Source organism: Equus caballus, chromosome 9, assembly GCF_041296265.1.
Source record: "Equus caballus isolate H_3958 breed thoroughbred chromosome 9, TB-T2T, whole genome shotgun sequence".
In the NCBI taxonomy this organism is placed as follows: Eukaryota; Metazoa; Chordata; class Mammalia; order Perissodactyla; family Equidae; genus Equus; species Equus caballus.
In genome coordinates this window covers 88,202,651-88,228,451 of record NC_091692.1, presented here as the reverse complement: position 1 = coordinate 88,228,451, position 25,801 = coordinate 88,202,651, and the positions used below count along the sequence as shown (strand labels likewise).

The following is a 25,801-nucleotide window of genomic DNA, read 5'->3' as shown; positions in this document are numbered from 1 at the left end:
TAACCAAAGCCCATGTACCTCCAAAGCTCAATGTCCACCACCCACCCCAAGTTTCCCAGGTCAGTGGAAATGCTCCCAAATCATGCCCTGGGATCCTCCACAATGCCTTGCCCTTCTGTGCCCAGTAAGCTTTACAGTAAAATGATCACAGACCGTTGGTTCCCTGGAGAGAAGATTGATTCCTGTGTCAGATGCTCCACTTGGTTATTCAGCACATCCTTTCACAATCCAGCTGTCAGTGGCAGAAAATAATGCTCCATAAATTATTCACCTGGTTCATGTTGGAATCCATTAGCTCTTGGAGTTTGGTCTATCTGCAGATAATCCCACAGGTACCCCTTGTTCTCTGCCCCCAAAGATCTCCTGTCATTGTTTTAACCAAACAAGTTCACCTGTACCTCCTGACTCTGGTCTTTTGTCTCTAGACTGGACCTTTATTTCAGGACCTTAAAATCCTTCAGAAACTGATGAGTCTTCAAAAACATTCTCTAGGAAGCCAAATGCTCAGAACAGTTGTGTTTCTTTTTCTCGATATTGAAAGATCAAGGTTCCCAGTGGAAACCAACCTGGTCTGGTAATCGAGCCCTTCTTTCCCCCTCTGAATACTTTTCCAAGGGAGAGGAGAGCAGCTCTACCCTGCAAAGCTTCTGTGAGGGCTAAGAGTCCACTTGGGAGGTCAAGTTCCAAGATTCGTGGCCGCCATTTTGCCAAGCACCAGAGATTTTGCCTTTGGAGACATGAGGCAGGCTCTGCCCCATCTTGAAAATCACCTTAGACTTAGAAAGATGTGCCAACTTTGTCAGATTTGTCAATCATTCCCTGTTTTAAAAAGAAAAATGCTCTCTACACTGCTTCCAGTGGGATTTGGCTATTCTTCTTTTTCTTTTTTCTCCTTCTAATGTAGCAATGATGGAAAACACCCATCTCTGAAGAGCAAATTGAGGTTTCCAGTGACGTGAATCCATTGTGTTTGATTTTGGATTGTCTTTTCTTTAATCCCCTTTTATGGCATAGAATTCTGGTGCCTTGCTCCCTGAATTTGTCTTCTTGCTACAAGTAGGCTTTCTTCACGTTCTGGCTTACATGGGAACACAACTCTTCCACAAGTGGCCTTTAGTGCTCTTTATAATATGATTTCCTGTAATTTTTAAACCGTATGTGTAATTTATATTCTGGCTCTGTCCAATATTTGAACAACTTTAATAGGTTGATTTCCGTATATATTATGCAAACAATTCTTACCTGATTTTTTATGTTCTGTCTTAAAACAAATAAATACTGCACCACTTATTAATAAATAGCCATTTCAGTGATTATGTGGCAGAATGTTATTTGCTTCATTGATGACACGGAGTGACAAGTAAAGATAGTTCGTTATTGCTGTGGGAGGGGCCATGAGGGAGATTTGAATAGATATGTAAAATGTGAGAAAAGTAGTAGTTGGGAGGGAGAGAATAAAGATAACAAGAAAGAAAACATGAGTGTTGGAGTAAAGACCCACAGGAAGAAAAGAATCGAATGCAAAAGGCGAGCTCATAGCCAGGAAGAGTACATGTTGTGGACTGACACTTTGACACCTCCTCCCCGGAAACAGCCATTCTCCAGGCTATGGAGGCACAGAGTTTAGTAAAACATTATCCAATCATTATGAAGCCGGGTACTGGAGGGTTACTGTAGATACTCAACAAGCAATTTGCTGTTTTCCTGTTTGACTTGTGGGTGACTCAAGGGTCTCAAGGATTTTCGAGTTTGTTTTGCAGAAGAAAGAGAATGCCTTCGAGGAGGTCGTGATCACCCAGTGATGGACACGGCTGTGGCTGACGGCCGGCCCCCAGCTGCTGTTGATGCCTCTAAGTCAGATGGCTCAGAGGTTTATTGGGAGTGTCCTCTTTCTTTGTTTCTCTGAAGCTCCACCCATCATGCCACTTAGCTCTATAAAACCCCCCTGTTTTCTGCTCTTGAGAAGGCAGATGTGAGCCAGCCCATGCTCCCAGCTTCTCATCTTGGCCAATTTCAATAAATCTCCAAGCATCAGTGTCTCAGTGTTTGGCTTACTGTACATCGGGCTCACGGACTTGAGATTAAGAGGTTCGGTATCAATTACGGTTTTAAGACATTATTACTCCCACTTTATAGATGAGGAAATTGAGATCCAGAAACATAGAGATCCACCCAAGTTCATGCTAATAAGTGGAAGAGTCACAATTAGAACCAGGACTACCTACTGCCAACCTTCATGTTACTTCCTTTGGAGAAGCTTTACCTCCTAAACGGCATGGGAGGAAGAAAGAACAGGTGACTCAGAGAAAGTGTAAGTCAAAGGGGAGGAAATTAGTAAAGCTCATATCAGATTGCCTCTCTCCATTGTCAGCACAGTAGAAAGGATGTTTTCTCCTGAGAAAGAGGGAGTTGGGGTGAGGAACCTTGGGAGAGTCACTTAACCTTTTTGTACCTTGGTTTATCATCTGTAAAGTGGGGAGAAAATATGTACCTTGAAAGGTCTTTATCTGGATTGATGTCTGCAGAGAATTTAGCAGAAGATCTAGCACACAGCAAATGTTCAGTGAGTGATGGCTTTTGACTCTATCCGGTGCCCACATGCTGGGCTGCCTTAATTTGGGCTTCCACAGAATGGAGACAAGCTGTTGGCTGCCGCTGGTTTATTTGAAAAGTGGTTCCAGAAAAGACAACTGAGAGAGTGGGGAGAGTAGAGAAGGGAGGCAGACAAGCCAACAAAGAGTGAGCTAATCCTTGTGGGTACTGGGTTCAATTCTCCCGGGAACCTGCTGGGAACCCATGTAAAACATACCAAGGAATTCTTCCAGCTGGGGACAGGAATCTGGGGCGTTCATCCACTGACGCCTGTTATTCTTTGCTTGAGGGTTACCCCTGGGGCATTAGATCCCCTACTCTGTGAGATTTCCCTGGGCTACAGCTGAGCACGTTGCCAAAGCCCTGAGGCAGAGGGGCAGAGAGACATGGCCCGTGGAGGTGGGATCAGCCAGTGTGCTATAACCTGTCTCCTGCAACTTCAGGTGAACTCAGAGGTGGGCAGAGGGAATACAGGGTGGGTAACATGAGCATCTGGTACATAAGCCCACTCAAAAAACCAACATACACAAAGATAAGCAAAAACCCAGGCAGGTTGCCACAATTCACTCTGTAAGTCAAAGGACAAAGTGGCCAACACTGGGCAAGCTGGCCGTGATGCCCAAGGAGATAATTCCTTGTTAAAATAGCACCTGTCACCTCTAGGAACCAGGGTAGATAACTGCTCTTCTGCTGGAAGGTCATCGTCCAGCCCCAAGGTCCACGTCTGTCCTCACGAATGCCTGTGGCTGACTTTGCCATGACGAGAAGAGCAGCCACTCTGCAACCATGCATCCCTCCCCCAACAAAACTTACCCACCTCCAGTCTCAGGTGACTGTACGACAGACAGAGAAAGAGCCTAAAATTTATATCCCTGAGAAAATCCCTCTCCATCTGAGCCACTGGAGCAAAAGCCCATTCACAGCCTCGCATCCCAGATACTCCTGGGAACCAGTTATTGTTCCTCATAATGTCAGCTTCTGACAATGAGCTTGGGCATCAGGTTGACCTGGGACCCAATGGCTTCCCCACACTGGAGATGTGTAAGGTGTCTCCCCTGAGAAAAGCCCAATTGTGCTTATATCCTGTCTCCACATCAAATATGAAAACAGTCCCAGCAGTTTATCCTCTGGATGTGGGCAGATCAGCCTCAGGCCACGGGAGGGCAAGTGGAAAGAGCAGAGGGGAGAGGAGTTAAGAGACGAAATCAGAGAAGTAACAGGGTTCAGCTCATGAACGGCCCCCTGGGCTGGGCCACGATAAGGACATTTGATTTTAATCTGAATCAGACAGGAAGTCACCGCAGGCCTTTGAGTAGAGGGGTGACAAAATCCGATTTATTCTAAAAAGGGGTTCTCTGGCTGCTGTACTGAGAACGCACAGAAGGAAGCAAGGGTAGAAGAAGGGAGATTAGCCAGGAGCAATATTGCCCTTGGCAATAATCCAGGCAGAGCCCAGAGTGGCGTGGACCATAGTAGGAGTGGGGGAGTTAGTGAGAAGTGTTTAGAATCAGGATCCTTTTTAAGAGGAGAGACGACAGGATTTGCTGATAGTTTGAATGTGAGGTGTGAGGGAAGGAGAAGAATCCAGGATGATTGGAACGTTTTTTATTTGCACACCTGGAAGAAGGAAGTTATCATTAATCGAGATGGGAGTAGATTGGGGAAGGAGCAGGTTTTGCAATAGGGACATGAATTTGGCTTTTTACAGGTTAAATTTGAGAGGCATATGAGGCATCTTGTGGAAATGTCCTGTAGGTAGTTGAGTGCGGAGTTAGGGAGAGTGTTTGGGGCTGAAGATATAGCTCACTCTCTATCTATGGATTCAATGACTTAGAGATAACATCTAAAACTGTGAGACAAGATGAAGTCCCCAAGGGAACAAGTGTAGAGAGAAGAGAGGACGTCCAAGGACAGTACCCTATGACATCAAGAGGTCAAGGAGTTGAGGAGGAACCTCAAAGGAGGCTGTGCCGGAGCAGCTGATGAAAGAGAAGGGAGTCAGGAGGGTATGGAGCTGGGGTGCCAAGTGTAGATTTTGTCCCAAGGAGGGAGTGATTGACTGACGGCACCAAGTGCCACTGAGAGGTGGAGGGCAAGGAGGAGTTAGCCATGTGGGAGTCATGGTGAGCTTGACAAAGGCAGTCCTGGTGGGGTGCTGGTGTGATGTTTGATTGGAGGGGCCCTGAGAGAGGAGAAGAGAGGAACTGGGGGCACCCAGTACAGACAGCTCACAGTGACAGTTCTAAGCGTACGGTTCCATGGTGTTAAATACATTCATAATGTGCCGCTATCACCACCATCCATCTCCACAACCCTTTTCACGTTGTAAAACTGAAAACTCTATACCCATTAAAGAATAACTCCCCCTTCTCCCCTCTCCCAGGCCCTGGCAACCACCATTCTACTGTCTGTCTCTATGATTTTGACCACTCTAGGGACCTCATGTAAGTGGAATCATAAAGTATTTGCCTTTTGGTACCTGCATTTTTAAGTATAAGGAAAACAAGGCTCAGAAAGGTTAAGCAGCTTACCAAGGCCACACAGCTAACAAGTCACAGAAGCAGGCCCAGGGCTGGGGCTTTTGCTTCTGCTGCCTTATCTGGAAGTGTTATTGTTAGCATAATAGACATATTTCACAGGAATCAACCAAAAGTTCAGAAATGCAATCTTTTTAGGCAGATAGTGGGTAACAATTATCAAATGCTTACCACCATGAACCATGATCAATCATCGTCTGCAGTGGCTGCTGTTGTGAGCTCCATTTCGCAGATGAGAAAAGTGACTTTGAGATAACTGCGCTCCCCAAACTGAAATGTACAGGTCTGGAGGGCAGGCACCCTGACCCTCACATTCTGAGCTGTGTCCCCAACACCCTGGAACACAAACAACTCTTCTACATTTTCCCTGTAGACATGGCTTGGCCCTGCATTCCTCTCCGACACTCCCTCTCCCCTCTCCCTACCTTCCACGTGGGCTCCAGCCTGCCTGAACCCTCTGCCTGCCCTTGTCTGCATGCACCAGGGCTGAGGTTCTAACTCTGGGTCTTTGTAGGGCTGTTGCCTCTGGCCACTACCACAGCAGCACCTGGGAACTCCTCAGAAACGCAAATGCTGTGGCCTCAGCCAGACCAGAATCTGAAACTCTGAGGGGGGGTCCAGCAATCTGGGTTTTAACAAGCCCTCTGGAAGATTCTAACACATCAAAGTTTGAGAAGCACTGCTCTAATCCACGCCTTAGCTCTGAAATATTTATCTTGCTTGTCTCATTTTAAAATCCTGATCCTCTGGGAAGCTTTCCTTGACTCATTTTAGAGCAGGTGCTGTTGCCCTCTCCAGCTCTATCATATTCCTCCCCATCCCTGGTCACGCTGTGTTGTGATCATCCATGATCTGTAGACAGTGAGCTGTCTGGGGGCGAGGACCAAGAACCATCCACCACCACATCCGCCATGCTTAGCACAGCCCCTGCCTCAAAGAAGAGCTCAATGAAGATTGATTGACAAAGAAAAGAAATGAGTCTCCTCCAGCTTTGACATCCTAGGAATTATTTGAGTTACAGATTAAACAAGGCAGAGTTATAAATAAATCGTGGTAAGCCCAGAAAATGGAGCGGCTATTAATATGAGTCTTCTGGAAGCCAAATGAAAAATCAAGGGCAGAAAACAAACATTTATTCACTCGTCGTCAAACTGTGCTGATTGTCATATCTTTGTTAGACTCCGTAGCAGGTGCTGGGGATGCAGGATGTTTGAGGTACAAGGGTACCTGCCCTGAAGGCGCACACAGCCTCCTGAGTAAGACAGGCAATCACAGGGACCACCCCAATACCACACAATAAGGCAAATACAAACACAATGCCCTTAATGGGATGGGAGCGTATCAGAGAAGGCTTCCTGGTGGAGGGGATGTCTGAGATGAGAATAAAAAGGATGAGGTGAAGTTGGGGGTGTGGGTAGATGAAGGGAGCATGTAACAGCCAGAGACATCTTTTCAAAGCAGGAATTCGATCATGTCTTTCTTTTGCTTAAGCCCGCCCACAACTTTTCCCGGCACCTAAATTCAATCCCCATTCCTTACCCTGACCCCCAAGGCTGCTTCCTCACCCTACAGTGACGTCTCAAGCTGCTTCTTCCCTTGCTCATGGTCTTCCAGAGAGAGGAAAGCACGAGGAAAGGCCTGAGGAAGAGGGCGCAGCAACAACATGGTTGGAGTAAGAACCCCAGGCAGTATGGTGTCGATGAAGCAGAAAGTGTGGGGTCAAGAGTGGCAAACGATAGTGTAGGCAGGGGGCAGTGTCTGATCGTGGAGAACGCTGCATGGGTCAGACTAATGCACCTGGGCTTCATCCGAGAGGGAAGGAGGTGCCATGGGAGGGGGAGTGACACGGTCAGTTTTGTGGTCTGGGGAAATCACTTTGATTTTCTGCAATGGCGTTATCCGATATGGGAGCCACCAGCCACACGTGGCTATTGAGCATTTGAAATGTGGCTAGTCCGAACTGAGATGTGTTCTGCGTGCGACATTCACACCAGTTTTTGAAGACTTAGTGTAAAAACAAAGAAAAAGAAAAAAAGGAAAAGATCTCATTAATAATCTTTAGTATTGATTACATGTTGAAATGATACTATTTTGGATGTACTGTGTTAAATGAAATACATTCTTAAAATTAATTTCACCTGCTTCTTTTTATTTTTTAAATGTGGCTACTAGAGCGTTCAAAATGGCTTATGTAGTTTACATTATATTTCTATTGGACAGAAATGTAAAGAATGGATTAAAGAGGAGAAAGACTAGTTAGGAAATTTTATCAAGGGGCTGAACAATAATTGATTTGTTGATTCATTCACTCAACAGATATTTCTGTCAAGCTTTGGACTAGATCCTGGAATATGATGGTGAATATGGCAAAGAAGGGCCCTGATCTTATGGATCCTACTTCTTTGGCAGGGAAACAGACCATAGCGAATCACGACAACAAATAAACACAATAATTAGAGTTAGTGATGATGCACAGAGCAAATATAACAGCATACTTTGGTGAGGCACCCACCCCATTATAGAGACACTTACCCTGACAGCTGAAGGACAGGAAGGAGCCAGTCATTTGAGAAAGCAGAGCATTCCAATCAGAGGGACCAGCCAGTGCAGAATTCCTGGGGCTGTCACTCCCAGGCTATGAACAAGGGAAAAAACAGCATGTGATGTGGTGGCTAGAGACATAGGAAGTGGGGGCCGGCCCAGTAGCACAGTGGTTAAGTTGGCACGTTCCGCTTCTCAGCGGCCCGGGGTTCGCTGGTTCGGATCCCAGGTGCGGACATGGCACTGCTCAGCAAGCCATGCTGTGGCAGGCGTCCCACATAGAAAGTAGAGGAAGATGGGCATGGATGTTAGCTCAGGGCCAGTCTTCCTCAGCAAAAAGAGGAGGATTGGCAGCAGTTAGCTCAGGGCTAATCTTCCTCAAAAAAAAAAAATATCTTGAAACCAGTAGCCATTGATCACTAGGTAGGTAGTAACTAAAGTTTTCTTCTTTTTTGCAATTACCAATTATAGCTTTTAGTTGTTCATCCGCCCATTGCTACTTAGGCAATATGCTATCTGACTCCTACTAGCTTCCTATAGATAATATCTTCCTGGAGCCTGGGTCACCACGGTAATGGGTGTTTGAGCTTTTTTTCAGGAATTAGAACCCCTTGTCCACTTCAGGCTGGTTGAGACCACCAACCCATCAACTGGGCCCAAACAGATGTCTGATAAGTGACCTACTGATGTCAAGAGACTACAAACTCCACCCTCAGATCATGCTAATGCCGCCATTTTGTGAACATGAATCCTATGAAGCGCCATGAAGTCTGACTACGCTTGTACAGATCGTCAATTACCTCACCTCACCTCATCTCCAAGCATCTGTTCCCACATTTCAGACCTCCTTGTCCCCTACCCCATAAATATCCTTGAGTCCCCATTTTCAAGAAGGTGGATTTGGGACTTGTTCTCTTGCTTCCTTGCTTGGCTGCCTTGTGATTAAAACTCTCTCTCTCTGTTTCAGTCCCATCGCCTCAGTGATTGGCTTTCTGGGTGACAGGCAAAAACGAACCTGGTCCCTCGACACTCTCTATGGCTCATAAAAGGGGAATTCACTCAGGGAAGGGGTAGCAGGGTGACATGTCGGCAGGAATTCCAGTAGCCCAGACAAGAAAGATCAACCTTGAACTTGGATCATTCGAGTAGGAGGAATCTGACAGCTACTTCTGCTATAGCAGAGGTTGGCAAAATTTTCCTGTAGAGGGCCAGATAGTAAATTCTTCAGGCTTTGTGGGTCAGACAGTCCCTGTTGCAACTGCTCAACTCTGCCATTGTGGCGCAAACACAACCTCGGATAGTGTGTAAATGGATGAGCGTGGCAATGTTCCAGTAAAACTTTATTTGTGGATACTGAAATTTGAATTTCGTATCACTTTTACATGTCATGAAATATTCTTCGTTGTCTGATTTTTTTCTCACCATTTAAAAATGTAAAACCATTTTAGGCCTTATAACAACAGGTAGTGGGGCCAGGCTTGCCTACTCTGCTCTGGGCACCTGCTAAAATGGACAAGCTGTGCCTAGCCATTTCTTTAGAAGACTTCTGCTGGCCCCCATGCCAGGTGATGCTTGGCTCACAGACCTTTACAACAGGAAGGGGAAATCATCACCTGGCGAGCCTGTTCTGCTCCTTCAATACGCCGTAATTACTGTCAGGAGAGGTTTCCCATCCCAGGTGAATCAGCGCATTGTCATTCTGCTCACGGATTCTATTCAGCCCATAGCACAGGATTTTTCTCCGATGGAGTTGATCCTGTTTCAATGCCCTGAGTTCTTGGGAGGATTATTATCCCTTTTTTTCCCGTAGGATTTAAAGCAAAGTTATCAAGACTTCCCCCACCCCCATCCTCTGTATCTTTCACTAAGGACTCATATAAACATCCCTCAGCTCTGACTTAGCTGTTAATCTTTCTGGCCGCTTAAATTCTTTGAAGTCATTTATCCTGCTCAGGAGACAGGTAAGTCATATCCTGTAGATGTTTTAAAACCCTTTGGTTCCCTCTTCTCCCCAAAGCATGAAGCCAGATAAGGAATGCATCCGCTGTGATGCCCAAGCTCTGGGCACCTAGTTGCTGAAAGAAATGAGAGGTGTTTCTATCACCCAGTATCTACATTGCACTTAAGCTCAGACTCCGCCCCTTGATCACAGGCTTCCATTTGTCCCCTTAAGTAATTGATTAGAATCGCAATGCAGTCATCAGCTGGTAGGATGGCTTCTCCTCATGTCTGTGATAAAGGAAACATGATCTTTAATCCAAAGAGGCGTAATGAAGATAAAAGAACGCCCTAAAAAACAGCTAACAGCAAGGGAACAGCAAAAAAAGTTATATTTTCTTAGTCAAGGTCAACCAGTCATGGATTTTGGCGGCAAATAGACAGGGGTTCCAATCCTGGCTCTTCAGCTGCCTTCCCTTGGGCAAGATGCTTGTATGAGCCTTGGTTTCCTCGAACTAGTCAATAAGGATAATAACCACTAAGTAGGGTTGCTTTAAGGACCAGTGGATGCAAAATTCCTGGCACATGGGAAGGTAGGCAAATCTTAGATTCTTCACTTCTTTTTCCGCAGTAACTATTTTTGAAAAGGCAGACCCTCACCTTCCAGGGTTGTCTCCCAGGCTCTGGGGCTGAATACTCGAGTGTGAAGTCCAGGGCTGTCACTCACCACTTTAAGGACCTGGGGCAAGTTGTCTGGCATCCCCAAGCCTCTGCATCCTCCTCAGTAAGAGGGAGCTGGTTCTTACACGGGAGGTTGCAAGTGAATGGACCATGGTGATGTTTTGAGAACACGTAGCTCTCACTGTGCCCGGCCCAAACAAGATGGGACTTCAGGGTGGGTTTTTGGCTCTCCGCTGAGCATCGTAATTAATCTGTTTCTGACTGGGCATCTTTTGGCTGTAAGGTATAGTGAGAAAGGCAGGTTTCCTTGGTTGATTTGTGATCCTTGCTAATTGGAAGTAACAAAATGTTTAATTAAGGCTGCAGCAGCCTTGTTCTTACCATTCACTGTCCCAGCTCCAGGGTTTTTGCCAATAAAACACTGATACATGGTGAATTCATTTCTTAAGGGTCTTTGGCAGATTCTTGGCTCCTCAGTCACAAAAGTACTTCTCAGCCCTTCTCCCAGGAGTGTGACTGGATCTCTAACCTTTTCTGCCCACCAAAACACCTTGAAATAATCAATTCTGTTTGTTTTCAACATCAGGCCTTTTTGTGGCACTCTGGGATAGTATTTTGAAAGGCAGGGGAGTAGAGCAGAACACCGTGGAAAAGAGACACAGCCCTTAGTATCTGAGAGACTTTAGCAACTGGGTCAAATCTCAGTTGTCCCGCCTGGGAGCCCAGTGACCAAGAGTAGGAGGCTCCACCTCTGATCCTGGGTCCTTCTCTTGTATAATCGGAATATCAGTGTCTCTCTCATGGGATGCTTGAGAAGGTAAAATAATGGATACCCCAAAGTGGAAGCTCAATAAATTATACTGTTAGAGAAGAAAGAAATTTCCTGTACCCTCTTAGGTTCAGCAGTTGGAGCCCTGCAAACCAAACTGATAAAAGACAGATTAACGTGAGAAAAATGTCTGTTTTACATGTGTATGGGAGGCCTGCAGTGATGAAATGAAAATCTCAAAGAAGCAGTGGGACCCTGAGGCTTGTATGCCATTTTAACAGAAGGATGATGAATCTGTGGGGAAGTGACAAGAAAAAGGAAAAAGGTTTTGAGCATCTAGGGTGCTAAGTTGTGGGAACGTAAATGCGGGGAAACTAATGGAAAAGAAGGGTTGTTTTAGTAACCCTGGTCTGGAAACTCTACTGAAATCTGTCCACCATGGGTGACCCTGCTGGTATTTGAAATGCTGATGCCATAGCTTTCAGCAACATGCAGCTGCCACAGTGTGACAACTGACAGGTTGTGTAGTTTCCTGTCTGGGAAATAAACCTGGGCTGCAGCAATGAGCGTGCTGAATCTGAACCACTAGACCACCAGGGCTGGCTGTCTATTACATAGAGATGGATAATTCTTTTTCTACTGTACGTTTGTATCTGTTCACTCCATATGCTTCTGGTATAATGCTGGGCTCAGGATGGACACAGAGGATTAAGGGGAGGAGGAGGAGAGAAGAGAACAAGAAAAAAGAACAAGAAAGGAATACTCCAGAGATTGCACTAGGCGCCACATTTCATGATCTCATTTAACCTTTCCAAAATATCTTCAAGGTAGCTACGACTCTGCCCCTCTTACACACAAGGCTCAGAAAGGTGAGGTATATTTCCACAGTGGTCAGGTGCCAGAGGAAAGAATCTTCACTTAGTTTTCCATAGTGCCTGCCCACCTGCCCACTCCCAGAGCCCCTTTAATAGAGACGACTCCATGTCCGGGACACTGCAGTCTCTATCTCTCTGCCCCTCCCTCTTTAGTCCCCATTGTAACTCTCTCTGCGGAGAATGAGTACAGCTGGCCTTGAGTGTGAACAGGTTGGTCATGTGTCTATCTCCTCCAAGTTGCTGAACAGCTTGAGGGGAGGGGCATATCTGATCCGTCCGTGTGTCACCAGCCTGTGCGTGATGACTGATGTGTGCACTGAGCACCTCCTGTCTGCCAGACACTGGGTTAAATGCTTTGGATTCATTATCTTAAGTCCTCACAAAGACCCTATGAGCTACGTCCTCTTGTCCCCATTTTGCAGGTGAGGAAAACTGAGATTCAGAGAATAAACAGATATATGAGAACAAGAGGTCTCCAAGAAAGTGCCAGCCTCTTGCTCCCTACTAAGTCCTGTCTCTGTGCAGGGTGGCATCCAGAAGAAATGCCGCTCAAGTATCGACGGATAATTAAAAAGCAATTTAAATGTTTACAGGATCTTTCAAGAGAATTCCAAAGGCATTTCCATCTCAAATTGAGAGCAGAGCTTCTTAAAATGTAACTTGCCGTGAAGGTGCTCAATTCCTGAGACATTTTCCTTAACTCCGGTGAAGTTTCTCCTCACTTTTCTCCTCCTCCGCAATTCACCTTCCAGACCTGTCCCATTCTCCACCAACGGCAAATTTATGCTCTTCTCAAATCAAGACTGGGCACCCTGTATGTTAAATGGGCATTACATTAATACCTACACATAGGGTGATTAAGTGATAATGTGCTCCAGACAGCATCCTGTGGGGTGTCTGGCATGCAGAAAGCACGCTGTAAATTTTCACCATTATTCTTGTTAGTCTTAGCCTTGCAACTTTAACTCTCCTGCTGACTCTGCATGGCAAATGCCCAAAAGAATGGCTGGCACAGTGCTGCAGGGAAGGGAAGAGAGTGTGAACTCTCACATACACTCTTCTATTGTATTATTTTCCTATCTGTAAACAGCAGTGATGCTGTATTTGGAGGATGTTTCCCATCTAAACAGCCAGGAAGCCCACGGAAGAGACATTAATGCTCCCGAATTGCATGCACCTCGCCTCCTATATTCCCAGATTTCCCTTCAGTTATTCAGGGCCACGTGACTAATTCTGACAAAGGCTGTAAATAAAAATGAGCATATCACTTCCTTCCAGAGCATTTAAGAGTTAGTGCATAATCCTCCAGCTCTCTCCTTTCCACAGCCACAGTGAACCAGTGACTAAGGAGGCCACAGGTACCAGATGGAGAACTACAAGACAGGGGAGCCTCCATTAACCGGGGCCCCTGAGTGACCATGCGGGCAGAGTTCCCCATCAATTTGCAGTGAATATGGACTATAAGCAAGAAATCACCTGTTGTTGTTGAGTTGAGCCAAGGAGACTGTGGAGTTAACTCATTACCTCAGTATGACATAACCTATCCTAACTAGTACAAAGCCTTTTACAGACTGTGTTTCTAACGACTCCCCAGCAGTGTTCTCGAGGATATTCTGCATCAATGTGCTAAGTCATTCTTGCTTGCTTGCTTCCAGGTGGGCCAGAGTCACAAACATGCCAGGTTCCCTGCAACATGGTTCTCCGGTGAGGCTGTGTGTGGGCCTCACATGTGTCCTGTCCCTTTGGAACACAGGTGGGTCTGCTTGGGGTTCAAGGAGTGTCTCCTCTATATACGACGTTTGGGTATTCGTTGTGCTTTAGAGAATCGCAGCAGCCAGCGTTTCAGGCCAGAGTCCTAAATGAGTTTGATTGAAATGGCAATAATAAATTCCCCCTTTCGGGTTTTGTCCCTTGACTTTTTGCATTTGAGTCATTTATGCAACAGAACAATCTTCACCTCCACTGTTACGACTCTTGTCCAAACTGTTGTCTTCTCTTTGCTGGACCAATAAGAGAGACGTCTAAGTCAGCTCCCTGCTTCTCCTCTTGTCTCTCCATGACTCATTCTCCACCCCCCAGCCTGAGCGATCTCGCAAATCTCATTATGTCACCTTCCAAGTTCCTCCCTGATTTCTGCCCCCTCACACACACACAGAATTATTCAGTGACTTTCTACTACTTTTTGGCTAGTATCCCAAGTCCTTTACAAGCTCCACAGGACCCTGCCCATCTCACCATCGCCAGTTCCTACAATCTCCCACCGTCTTCATTTTTTATGCTCCATCACCATCAGCCTTCTCTCCATTCTTTAAAGTAATACTCCTGCCTACCTCGGTACATGCTGTTATCCATGCACTGTAAACCTCCTCAGCCAGTTACATCCTATTCAAACATCAGTCACCCTTCAGATCTCAGCAGAGCATCACCTCCCAGGGAAGACTGTCAGATCACTGACGGTTTCCTTCAAAGCATTCAACATTGTTTGTAATAATATCCTTGAGTCTTCACCTCCTTCATGTCTGCCTTCCCAACTAGACTATAAGGATGGAATCTGTACCCATTTGTTCATCATACTATCCCAGCGTCTAACACACACAATTCCTATTAAAGTCTAGATGATTAACAACATTATCAATCCTTGGTGTTATTGTAGTTGGTCGATAAATATTGCATGACTAAACGAATGAGTGAACCAACTACAAGCAAACCACTTCACCATTCCAGATCACGATTTTCTCCTTTTTAAAGTAGGTATTTTGGATTAAGTTATCTCTGATGTCATGTCTGGGTTATAATTTCTCTGGTGAAAATTTTTTTACTTTAGTGTCTGCTCTTAAAGGAGAAGCCAGGAAGGAAAATACTATCACCTTCCTACCTAAAACAGGTAACTAAGCAGGTGCTCCTCCCTAGCTTGCTCTGTCTTGGGCAAATTCCTTGGCTTCTCTGAGGCTCATGTTCTCTATCTGTAAAATGGAGACTGTATCTCTATTTCAGGCTCTGAAGTCATAGTCATAGTTCCTATGAGCTGTTCATTGCTTCACGGTTCGTGGAACACTTGGATCCTCATGACTTTATTCAATGCGCAGAGACTGTGACATTCTATTAGCAATAGAAGATTTCACAGTGGGAGGTATTGTTTTTGCCATCATCACCCGTATGATAATTCCATCTTCTGTGCTTTTTTTTTTGTTTTGATGGTATGAAATTGGCCGTGCAGCAAGATGGTGAGTGCATGGCAACACCAAGGACACATTGGAGTCGGGGACTGGGTTTCTGTTCCTAACATTTTAGTAAACAAGCAGGATAGCTTTTTTGGTATGCTTTCTTTATTTTTAAAATTTTATTTACTTTTAATTAGTACATTCACATGGCTCAAAATGCAAAGGGTACAAAAGCGTATAAAGTTAAAATGCTTCTCCAGCCAACTGCCTCCCTTCCTCAGAGGACACCGATTATACCAATATCTTGTGTATCAGCAGAGTGATTTTCAGTAAATATTTCCCCTATTCCAGCCTCCAATTTTCTCCTCTTTAAATGGGAACAATAATTCCTGCTCCTTGGGTAATCATAAAGGATAAAAAGTGATAAAACACTAAGCATGAATAAATATGAAAAATGTCAGATACCTTCTATTTTAAAGATACTACCATGGTGGTCTTTTTTTTTTAAAGATTTTTTTTTATTCTTTTTCCTTTTTCTCCCCAAAGCCCCCTGGTACATAGTTGTATATTCTTCGTTGTGGGTCCTTCTAGTTGTGGCATGTGGGACGCCGCCTCAGCGTAGCCTGACGAGCAGTGCCATGTCCACGCCCAGGATTCGAACCAACGAAACACTGGGCTGCCTGCAGTGGAGCGCGCGAACTTAACCACTCTGCCACGGGGCCAGCCCCTACCATGGTGGTCTTTTTATCCAAAAAGAGAACAATAGTTTTATACTATTTTTCTGACAATTTATTAGGAAGATGCTTCTGAATATCATCCTATTCAGAAATACATGCTCCAGGGGTGTTTGGTTCACACTTCAAATCTTGTTATCAAAATCCACCAGTGGGTTTGTAATTATAAAAAGAAGTGGTAGACATAATTTTTTCCAGGTGAAAGGAGTGAAGTTCAGGAATGTTCTTTGTTAGGAGGATTGCACGGGGCCCACCGTTCTGGCTTGACAGGTATAGGAATCCTGCAAGTCCCACAGCTACAGCATCCCTGTAGCCTGGGATCCAGAACCCAGATGATCTGGGTCCCTCACCTGTGTGGAGGACTCTGTTGCTTTGTCAGGTAACAGGCAAGGTCGGGTGGTGCTCCCACAGATCTCATTGCAGCTGCTTCAGTGTAAACTGCTCACGTAAACGCTGCTCAGAGCGCCTGACGGGAGAGAGCGAGCCTCTCCCAAGCCAGCGAGCAGGGCTGCTTGATACGAAATGCCTGTCTCAGACTTGCTATTATTGTAACAGAATCCCCCACCTCTGACAGCCTTGTTGTAGACAAGGGGATTCCATTTTTTTTTTTTTTTTTTGAGGAAGATTAGCCCTGAGCTCACTACTGCCAATCCTCCTCATTTTGCTGAAGAAGACTGGCCCTGAGCTAACATCCGTGCCCATCTTCCTCTACTTTATACTTTATACCACAGCATGGGTTTTGCCAAGCAGTGCCATGTCCGTACCAGGGATCTGAATGGGCGAACCCCAGGCCGCCGAGAAGCGGAGCATGAGAACTTAACCTCTGCGCCACCGGGCCGGCCCAGCAAGGGGATTCCTAACTCCCACCTACCTCTAACCCCAAAGCTCTGATATTTAACCCAAAAGCCTGATAATTGGTGAAAGGCCTAATTGGCTTAAGCAAGGAAGAGTTCTGGACCTAAGCTTCATTAGAGTACTTTCAAAGCAGGGAAAAAACCTAACGTCCATCCACAGATGAATGGATAAAGGAAATGTGGTATACACAGACCATGAAATATTATTCAGCCTTAAAATAGATGATCCTGCCGTTTGCAACAGCATGGGTGAGCCTGAAGGACGTCATGCTGGGTGAAATAAGCCATCCCAGAAGGACAAAGGCTACATGATACCACTTCTATGAGGTATCTAACATAGTCAGACTCATTGGAGTAGAGTAGAAAGGTGGTTGCCAGAGGCTAGCAGGAGAGGGGAACAGGGCCACCAGCCAGATGTGGGATTCAGGTCATCACTTTTCTGGGCTGCAGTTTCCTCATCCTTCAAAGGGGCTCTTGAACTAGATAACATTTAAGGATGTTATACATTGTGTGAGGCTGAGCTTCCGCAATACTATTTCCTCCATGAAAACTTTTATTTCAGTGTCCAGAAATAGAGACGTTAAGAAGGAAAAAAAAGTGGCTTTCCTTGGTGCGACAGGTAACTAGGCCAGCCCTAAATCCCAACTTTCTCTGTAACACGGTAACTCGGGAACATTTTTCGGCCTCTCTGTGCCTTGGTTTTTCCATCTATCAAATGGACATAAAGCACGTTCTCCATCGGAATGTAACATGAAAAATGATCATTACAGCAATGATAGTAGCAAGTGCGGCATGACTAAATGACATGGAATCCAGAACAACTGATCTTTCAGGTCTTGGCTCTCTGTCACTTCCCCAGGGAGGCCTTCTCCATCCCCCTGGACCAGGTGGGGGCCCTGGCAGAGGTGCTCATGGCATCCTGCTGCCCTGTGTTGACACTCCTCACGTGTAATGACACGGGAACCTCCCTCCTCCCACCTGAGCCACAGACAGTGATGTCCACGAAGCTGGAGACCTCTTTATACCCAACACCTAGCATATTGCTTGGCCCTCAGTGAGCATTTGTTGAATGAATCCAGAATAAATGAAGGCTGTGACATTTCAAAATTTCCTTTGACCTTTTCTTCTTTGATAGCATGAACTTTGCCCAACAGCCAAGTGGCCTGATATTTTGGAAGGGTCACTGCTCTGCTGCTCTAGGAAGTAGGTTCTGACCTCTTCATTGCCAGGACTCAGTTGTACAGATTTAGGCGGGTGACTTCTCCTCTCTGAGCCTCAGTTTCCTGACCCGGTAAAGGGATGGCATGGATTAGACCCCTGCATTGGAATTGCTTGCCTATTTATTCAGATGTGTGCTTCTGCATTTCTAGGCCACGCTCAGCCCAAGGAAACCAGAATCTCAGGTGAGGGATCCTGGGATCTACTTTTTCACAGTGTCCCCAGTGATTGTCAGGGTCACTAAACCGGAGAACCACTGCAGTAGAGGCCTCCCAGACTTCTCCAGCAATGGGGGGAGGGAGAGTGGTTAGGGTCTCCCATTTCTCTCCTGACACCTTTTCTCTTCCCAGCCTCCGGCTTCAGAGGAGAAGAAAGGAAGGAAAAGGGAGTGGCGTTTCTCGATACCACAGGTGAGTTCCCCCACCCCAGGGCTCCACAGGTGGCCTAGGCTGCGGAGCAAACTCTCCCATTTTTCTGGACTTCCACTCCCCATCCGCATCCCCACGGTGGGATAACAGCAGCTTTCCCATCTTCAGATGGCTTTATCCACACGATTATCTGAACATTAAGTAAGAGTTGAAAAAGAGTGCATATAAAGAGGAGCATCAACCGCTATTTCCACCTTGTCAGCTGTTGTTTCCAAATGTTCAGGGAGTAGCTGGGAGAAGGTGGATTTTAACCTGGCAGCCTCTCTCCACTTGGCTGCACATGACTAATATCTGGGCGATTGATCGATCGATTGATTGATTGATTGATTTTGGTACTGATGTCTGGGGCACCTCCCAGACCTATTCGATCTGAATCTCTGAGGATGGAGAGCAAGCATCGGAACTGTGGAATTAAAGAGAGCCTCCCCGGGATGCCAAGGCGCAGCCAGGGTGTGGGCTCCTCGGTTAGACAATGGGGTCGTTTCCAGATACGGCGCTGCTGGGAACTCCTGAGAGCTCCTTGGGCCTCCCATTTCCCACCAGTCTCTGCTCTCTCCAAATGCAGGGATAAATTGCCCCCTAAAACAAGTGTTCCTTGTGCTTCTCCTGGATTTCTCCTATCTACTCTCCCTTGTCACAGTGTATGCCATTGGCTGTCACCTGCTGAGGACAGGAGCTGCCTTTTGTCTTTGAATTCCTTGTTCCCGGCACAGGGTGTGAGTTCAGTAAATGTCTGGAGAGGAGGCACATCGACTTGGATGTCGGAAATGAGGAGCTTTGTCTGCTGCCAAGAAAAGCCTGCCAGTGACATTATCTTCGAATCTCTTTCAGAGCTGCCTGCCAGGTCAGTGGATCTGTCGGCGCTTAACCTGACAGAGCTGGTGAATGGGATGCTGAGCAGAGCATTAAAAGGTGACCTTTGTTTTTAAACCACAATCCAGGCCCTCTTGGTCTTGTCCCCACTTTGCTTCTGGATGCTCTGTGTCTTGGGCAAGTCACGTCAAGTCTCTGTGTCCCAGCTTCTCCGTGTTCAGGTGGAAATGTGATGTCCTACTTAACTCATGACGAGATTGAAACATCCAAATGAAGTAGGAGGTTTGCCAGCATTTTGAGAGCAAGCTGCGTTCCTAACATGGCCTATGTGTAGACTTTTCTAATCATAAATCTCTGTGATAAAATTGCCAGAGCTGAAGGGCAGATCAGGAATTATAGCCAAGTGACATGTACTTTTGCCTTTTTTGGTTTGCTTTTGCTTATTATCTTTGATTTTTATTATTTTGTTATGTATTTTTGTTTATTGCTTGTTTTTTGGGGTTTTTTTTTTGCTGAGGAAGATTTGCACTGAGCTAACACCTGTTGCCAGTCTTCCTCTATTTTGTATGTGGGTCACCGCCACAGCATGGCTGATGAGTGGTGTAAGTCTGCACCCTGGAACCAAACCCGGGCTGCAGAAGCAGAGTGCATGAATTGAACCACTATGCCACTGGGCCAGCCCCTGTTTGTTACTTATTTTTATTATTTGTTTACTGTATTATCAATTTCTACTATCTATTTACTAATTTATGTTATTGTTTATTTATTATTGTTAGTAGGCATTTGCTGTTTCCTTTTCTCAATATCTTTGACAGATAGCAAGAAGTTCTTCTCCTTGCTGAGCGTTACTTCATACAGTTCCTTCGCCTTCCACAAGTTTTCTGTGGCCATCTACAACAGTGAGTGCTGCCCGGCTTTTCTTGGTGGCGATAATGGTGAGCAACGGGCTGGCAGGGCCACGTCAGGATTGCTGTGTATATCATTTCTCTTCACAGTTTCTAACCTGAAGACGGTGGACCCAGCCAAATTCCCCATGCGGTACTGCTACTGTTTAAACAATCGGACCAATGACTTGTCAGGTGGGTGGAACTAACCATGAGGCTCCCAGCTTGCCTGGTTTTGGTTGCACCCTTTTAGATAAGTTTGAATTGTTTTTTTCTCCTTAGACTAAGATAGGAAAATATAGTGATACCGATCATGCTTAAATATGCGCACCTTCATGGCTCCAGAAAGTTTTCTTGGTTTTCACCCCAGAGAAATAATGTGTGTTCAATGGAGCAAGAATGCAATGTTCATGCAGCATTCTTTTAATAGCAAAATCTGAGAACAATATAAATACCCATCATCTGAAAAATGGTTAAATAGTCTACCGTATGATCAAACTCTGGAAAACAATCAGGGGCAGTACAGGAATGAATGGATGTGGCCAGATGGCTTGGCCTATGTATGGAAAAATTTGCATGACTTTTTAAATTAGAGAGTGTTACAAAATAATACGTAGAATCTAATGTTACTGGTAAAAAATATATACATATTCGGACACTGGGTAGCTGATTACCTCTGAAAAGCAGGTTGGAGTGTGTTTCAGAGTGGAAGAGTGTTCATCAAGGGGGCTTGTATTATCTGACTTTTTTTCAGTGGGAGTATATTCCCATCCTACTTTGCTTATTTTAAAAGTTAAAAGTATTACTTGTTCCTTATTTTAGAGAATCCTGAAAAATAGGAATGAAAACTGCTCTTTCACCACTAATTCATCCATTCAACAGTTCTTTATTGAGCACATACTATTGGCCAGACACTCTTCTAGGAGTGGAGATACCACACTGAGCCACGTGGACACACAAACACACACACACACCAGCCCACTCTAATGGCCTTAAATTCTGTAGGAAGGGATGGAGAGTAAACAAATAGACCAAAACTACACGGTGTGTTGGCTAATACATGACCATGAGAACAATAAAGCAGAGGAAAGGATGAGGAAGGAAGTGATGGTGGGAATGGCCAGGGAAGTTTTCTCCAATGAGGTGAGGGGTGACCTGCAGGAGGAGAGGAGACAGCCCCGTGGTACCTGGGGACAGAGTGTTCCAGGCAAAAACCCAGGCAGCAGAGTGAGGACTGGAGAGGCCAGGGTGGCTGGAGCATCATGGGAAATGAGCTCAGAATTGTGGGAGAGAGGCAAGGAGGGTACTGCAGATCATGTAGAAGTTTATACCCTAGTGCGAGGATTTTGATTTTCACTCTGAGTAAGAAGGAAGCCATTGTGATTGTCCACACAGAGGAGGCACAGGATCTAACTTAGATTTTAAAAGGATCCCTCTGGCTGCTTGTTAAAGAATAGACTGTAAGAGAAGCAAGAACCAAAGCGGAAAAAGCCTCCTGTTCTGTTTCTCAGTTAACCTAATATTACAAATATTCTCCGTGATATTACAAACTCTTTGCAAATACTTGTAATGGCTGTGTGACCCATGAATGCGAGCATTTTCTTAGCCAGTATGCTTGTCGGACTTTGGGGTGGATTCTAGGTTTCTCTTAACATAAAAAACCCTGTATTGGACATCTTTGTGCATGAAACTTTTCACTGCTTCAGATTATTTGCTGAGGATAGAGTCCCCAGAGTGGAATTTCTGGAACAAATGTTGTAAACATTTTAAAGAGAATAATGATTGCTGTTTAGTGAGTACTGTATGCCAGACCCTGCAGTGAGTACCCAATATCCGTTATCTTATTTAACTCACGCTCTGAATCTCATCAACAAACTACATTTGGGAGAAAAAACGTCCTTCATAACCACTCCTTTCTCACCTTCTCATTGGCCCCTCCTGGGGGCTGAGTTTTTTGCTGGGCATTGAGTCCCTGCCCTGGTTGTATGAAAGATAAAAATAAAATTTAAAAAGTAGAGTCACATCTGCTGGAAAAGAGTTTGTAATTCTATTTGGTGAGCCAAAGCGTATTTACACACACATGAAACAATTATTCGAAAAGAATGGATCCATGGATCATTACCACTGATAGAACGGTATGCTGCTCCTCTGGTAAGCCACAGCAGTTTTTCACAAGGTTTGACACCTCACAATATGCCTGATGTCGATTGCCCGCAAATCACTACCAAGAGAGGCTGTACACCTAGGCCAACATCTTGCCATTGCTCAAAACCTTTGGGGAAGACGTGTTTGTGGATAATCTTCAGACCTGATCATTTTCTTTTGATATTACACTTGATCTTAGCCAAAGGGCCGAGAAGCGATGATCGTTTTCTTTTGAATATTCTCATCTCTGACATATAGCCCTCCTCTGGGGTTGTATTTGCATATTTTTCTTCTATTTTCCTAAATGAAAATAGCTTAAATTTTCTTGATCTTAAAATAATATATTGTGATGTCAAAATGCCAGGTATAACAAAATGGACAGGTATAATAAAAAAATCAGAAATACCTGATATCCCAACATCCACCGTAAATCACCTTACCCAAGATGATCTAAGCCACCCCTCTAATCCACCTATCTAAGCCATCTGTCAACTAGTTATCTAACCAGCCTTTCTACTCCACCTACCTACCCCATCCATCTACCCACCTATCCAGTCATCCCAATCTACATTCTCTATATTATTTAGAATACAGGCTAGGCTATTATAACAAATGATTCCCAAATAAGGTGGCTTATAGAAGGTAGAAGTGAATTGCTTTTCTATGAGACAAACTGGGTGGCATACCAGGGCTGCACTGATGGTTTGACGGTCTAGGGAGCCCAGGCTCCTTCTAACGTGTTGCTCTGCCTTCCATAAGTTGTTGCCCCTGTTCTTATAGTCCAGGGTGGTTTGTCACCACATCCACATTCCAGCTACAAGGAAGGGGAGAAAGCCATTGGAAGGCGTGCCGATTCACTGTAAAAACTCACAGTCTGGAAAGACTTCCACATGGCTCCTTCTCACGTTCTATTGCCCAGTCATGACCATGCTGACCTGCAGAGCAGGCTTAAAAATGTAGTTTTCAATGATGTTAGACTACCACACGCCCAACTGAAATTTCACATTCTTTTACTAAAGGAAGATGGGAGAATGGAATTTGGGAGGCAGCCATCAGTATCTACCATGTTTTCTGTGCAGTTTTATAATCCACCTTTAAGCTAATCAGTGTCTTAGAAACCATCCCATCCCAATGCATAAAAATAGGCCTCATCCTTCATATGAATTCACAGTATTCATCGAAAGAATGCACCATAATTTATTTGATTTATCTCCTCTTGATGGAAACAGTTTATTCCCCATGTTTTCACAATTGTCAACAATGCTGTGATGAATACCTGTGTACAATCACTTAGAGTACTTGCCCAGTTATCACTGTAGGATGAAGTCCTCGAAATGGAATTGTGGTCTGACAGGCAAGCGATCTTGTGGGGATTCAAATTGCTAAAACTTCCTCTACAAATCTTCTATAAGTTGACACTCTCACCGCTAATGTTTGAAAGTGTCTGTTTTTCCACACCCCCTCCAACACTGAGTACTAAGAGACATTCTTAAATCATGACCAATTGGATAGACAAAAAGGGTTTTGTTTTTCCCTTCTAGTTTTATACGAAGGTGGTCAGAAAGTATTCATTTATAAGTGCTGCTAGTAAATTGGATAATTCAAATTTTCATCAAAACAAAGAATATCTTTGAGGTAATGATAACTGATGTTATTCCAAGCCTATAAACAGATTGTGAAAGCAGTTCTAAAGGGGGAGTTGACAAAATGGGTTGAGTAAGAGAGTGCATGAGCAATGGTGGGAGTATTGGGAAGAGTGGGAGCTTTAGCCCAAGGCAGACCTCAGCTTGAATGCAAGCTCTGCCACATCCTCTGGGACCTGGGAAAGCTCCATCATATCTCTGAAACTTGGACAGAACCTGGACTGCATCCTTGGTGTCCTGGCTCGACAGCCACACTCATATCTCCCATGCGATATGAACAGTGGATTCCAACAGTGGATTGCTGTTTAGTGGTCTGTTTATAAGCTTTCTCTTCCACTAACCTCAGCTTATGGTGGGCAGAGATGGTGCCTTACACAATCCTCCGGTACCAAGCAGATGTCTGGCACACTGCAAACACTCAATGAATGCTTCTTAGACAAATGAATTAATAAACAAAGGAGAATTTTGAGAAGTAGAAAGAAAACAGATGGAAACGGTAGTGAGATACTACCCTTCCTCAGTTTCCACAATGTGACAAAGAACAGACTGGTCTAAAGAGACAGAAAGGAGGACGCCCAAGTTTGCCTGCCTTCCTCATGGGCAGGTGTCCTCACCTGCATAGGTGTGCTACCACATCTCCCTCCAGGAGATCAGCCATGTGTCCATGCAGTGGTGGTAGGACCACATCGTGGCCCTGGCTCAGATAGCAGTGCCCACCTCCTGTTGGCCTCACATGCGGCACATTCCATTGGTTGTCATATAGCATTTTCCTACCTCTCAGAGTTCCGTACTTTCCATCATTTGGATTCTATATTTTCAACTCAGCTTGCCCCCCACACAAGCTCATAATCCCATTAATGAGTAAAAAAAAAGCATTTATATAAGGCATGACGGCAGTTTATCCAGGGGACCCAAGAAGCTTCTTCTTTAACAAACTACTCTTTCGGGCTCCGAGAATACGTACCCCTTGTTTTAGAAGCCAAGAATTTATTGGGTCCTGGAAAACCATAAATGAACAGTGGAGGAGGTGGGAGCTGTTTGGCTAGGAAGTGTATTAGGATCTTTCACGGCTCAGTGGTGCCCACCCACGTCACGTTATGGCCTTGTCCAAACCCTGCTCAGAGAGATAGCTCACAAAGATTTTATAGCCTGAAATGTAGAATTCTCCCATTCTCCTCCCATCATCCTTCTTCACAAGGCGGGCAGGAGGAGAGGTTCCCGGTTGTATTTTGTATACAATCCTTGTGTCTTTTGATAGTTCATAGTTAATAACCCACTGCTAAATTTGAAATCATTTTGAAAATCCATAATTATGTAAATTTATGTCACATCTCTGTGGGGCTGCTTCCTATCCAATGGATTTGGTATTCTACAGCAATTAAATGAGATTATCAGGGAAAAATAAATTAGGAAAACCATTATTCAAGGATAAGGCCTTTCACAGCTATTTGGTGTTGGCAGAGAAGGATTTGGGGGGACAAGGCAATGGGAAAAAAAGGGGGATTATAATGGTGGATCCAAAAGTTTTCTGCCTGCCTGAAATGAAGACTTTTTTTTATAATTAGTAGTATTTCTCTATATGATTGTTAATATTCCTCAATACACTGAACTAAATCAAACTTGCAAAATCTGCTCTGAAAAATTCAAATACAATATAGTTTTCCCCTCGTGTCTCTGAAATTTAAACCAAGTCTCAGATATTTAAACCTCCTCTATCTATCTTGCAGATTTCACAGCCCTACTGGTGGACATCATTGGCAATTCTACCAGCTACCTCACAGAGATTTTTAAGTCAACCTCCATCCTCTCAGGTGTGTTCATCTTAAAAATGCTTGGCAAATTTGAGATTCGGCATCCATCATGAATCATAATCAAACCTAGTGGACTACCACCCCAGCCCCTGCCACAGGCCAGGCTGCCAGGAACGTTAATGTAAATTTTACCTAGACAATAAGTGTGGTCCAGTTTCAACCACCCGTATTTAAAAG

General features: G+C 44.8%; 1 protein-coding gene across 1 annotated transcript in view; it reads left to right on the top strand.

Moving 5' to 3' along the window:
* The first annotated feature begins 13,607 nt into the window (after positions 1-13,607).
* HHLA1 (HHLA1 neighbor of OC90) overlaps positions 13,608-25,801 on the top strand; it is a 31,412-nt gene continuing 19,218 nt past the window's right edge. The window contains exons 1-7 of the mRNA XM_005613400.2: positions 13,608-13,686; positions 14,758-14,817; positions 18,251-18,310; positions 19,160-19,240; positions 19,957-20,040; positions 20,137-20,220; positions 25,541-25,624. Of these exons, the coding sequence (XP_005613457.2) occupies positions 13,608-13,686; positions 14,758-14,817; positions 18,251-18,310; positions 19,160-19,240; positions 19,957-20,040; positions 20,137-20,220; positions 25,541-25,624 (532 nt within the window). The remainder of the gene's footprint in view (positions 13,687-14,757; positions 14,818-18,250; positions 18,311-19,159; positions 19,241-19,956; positions 20,041-20,136; positions 20,221-25,540; positions 25,625-25,801) is intronic.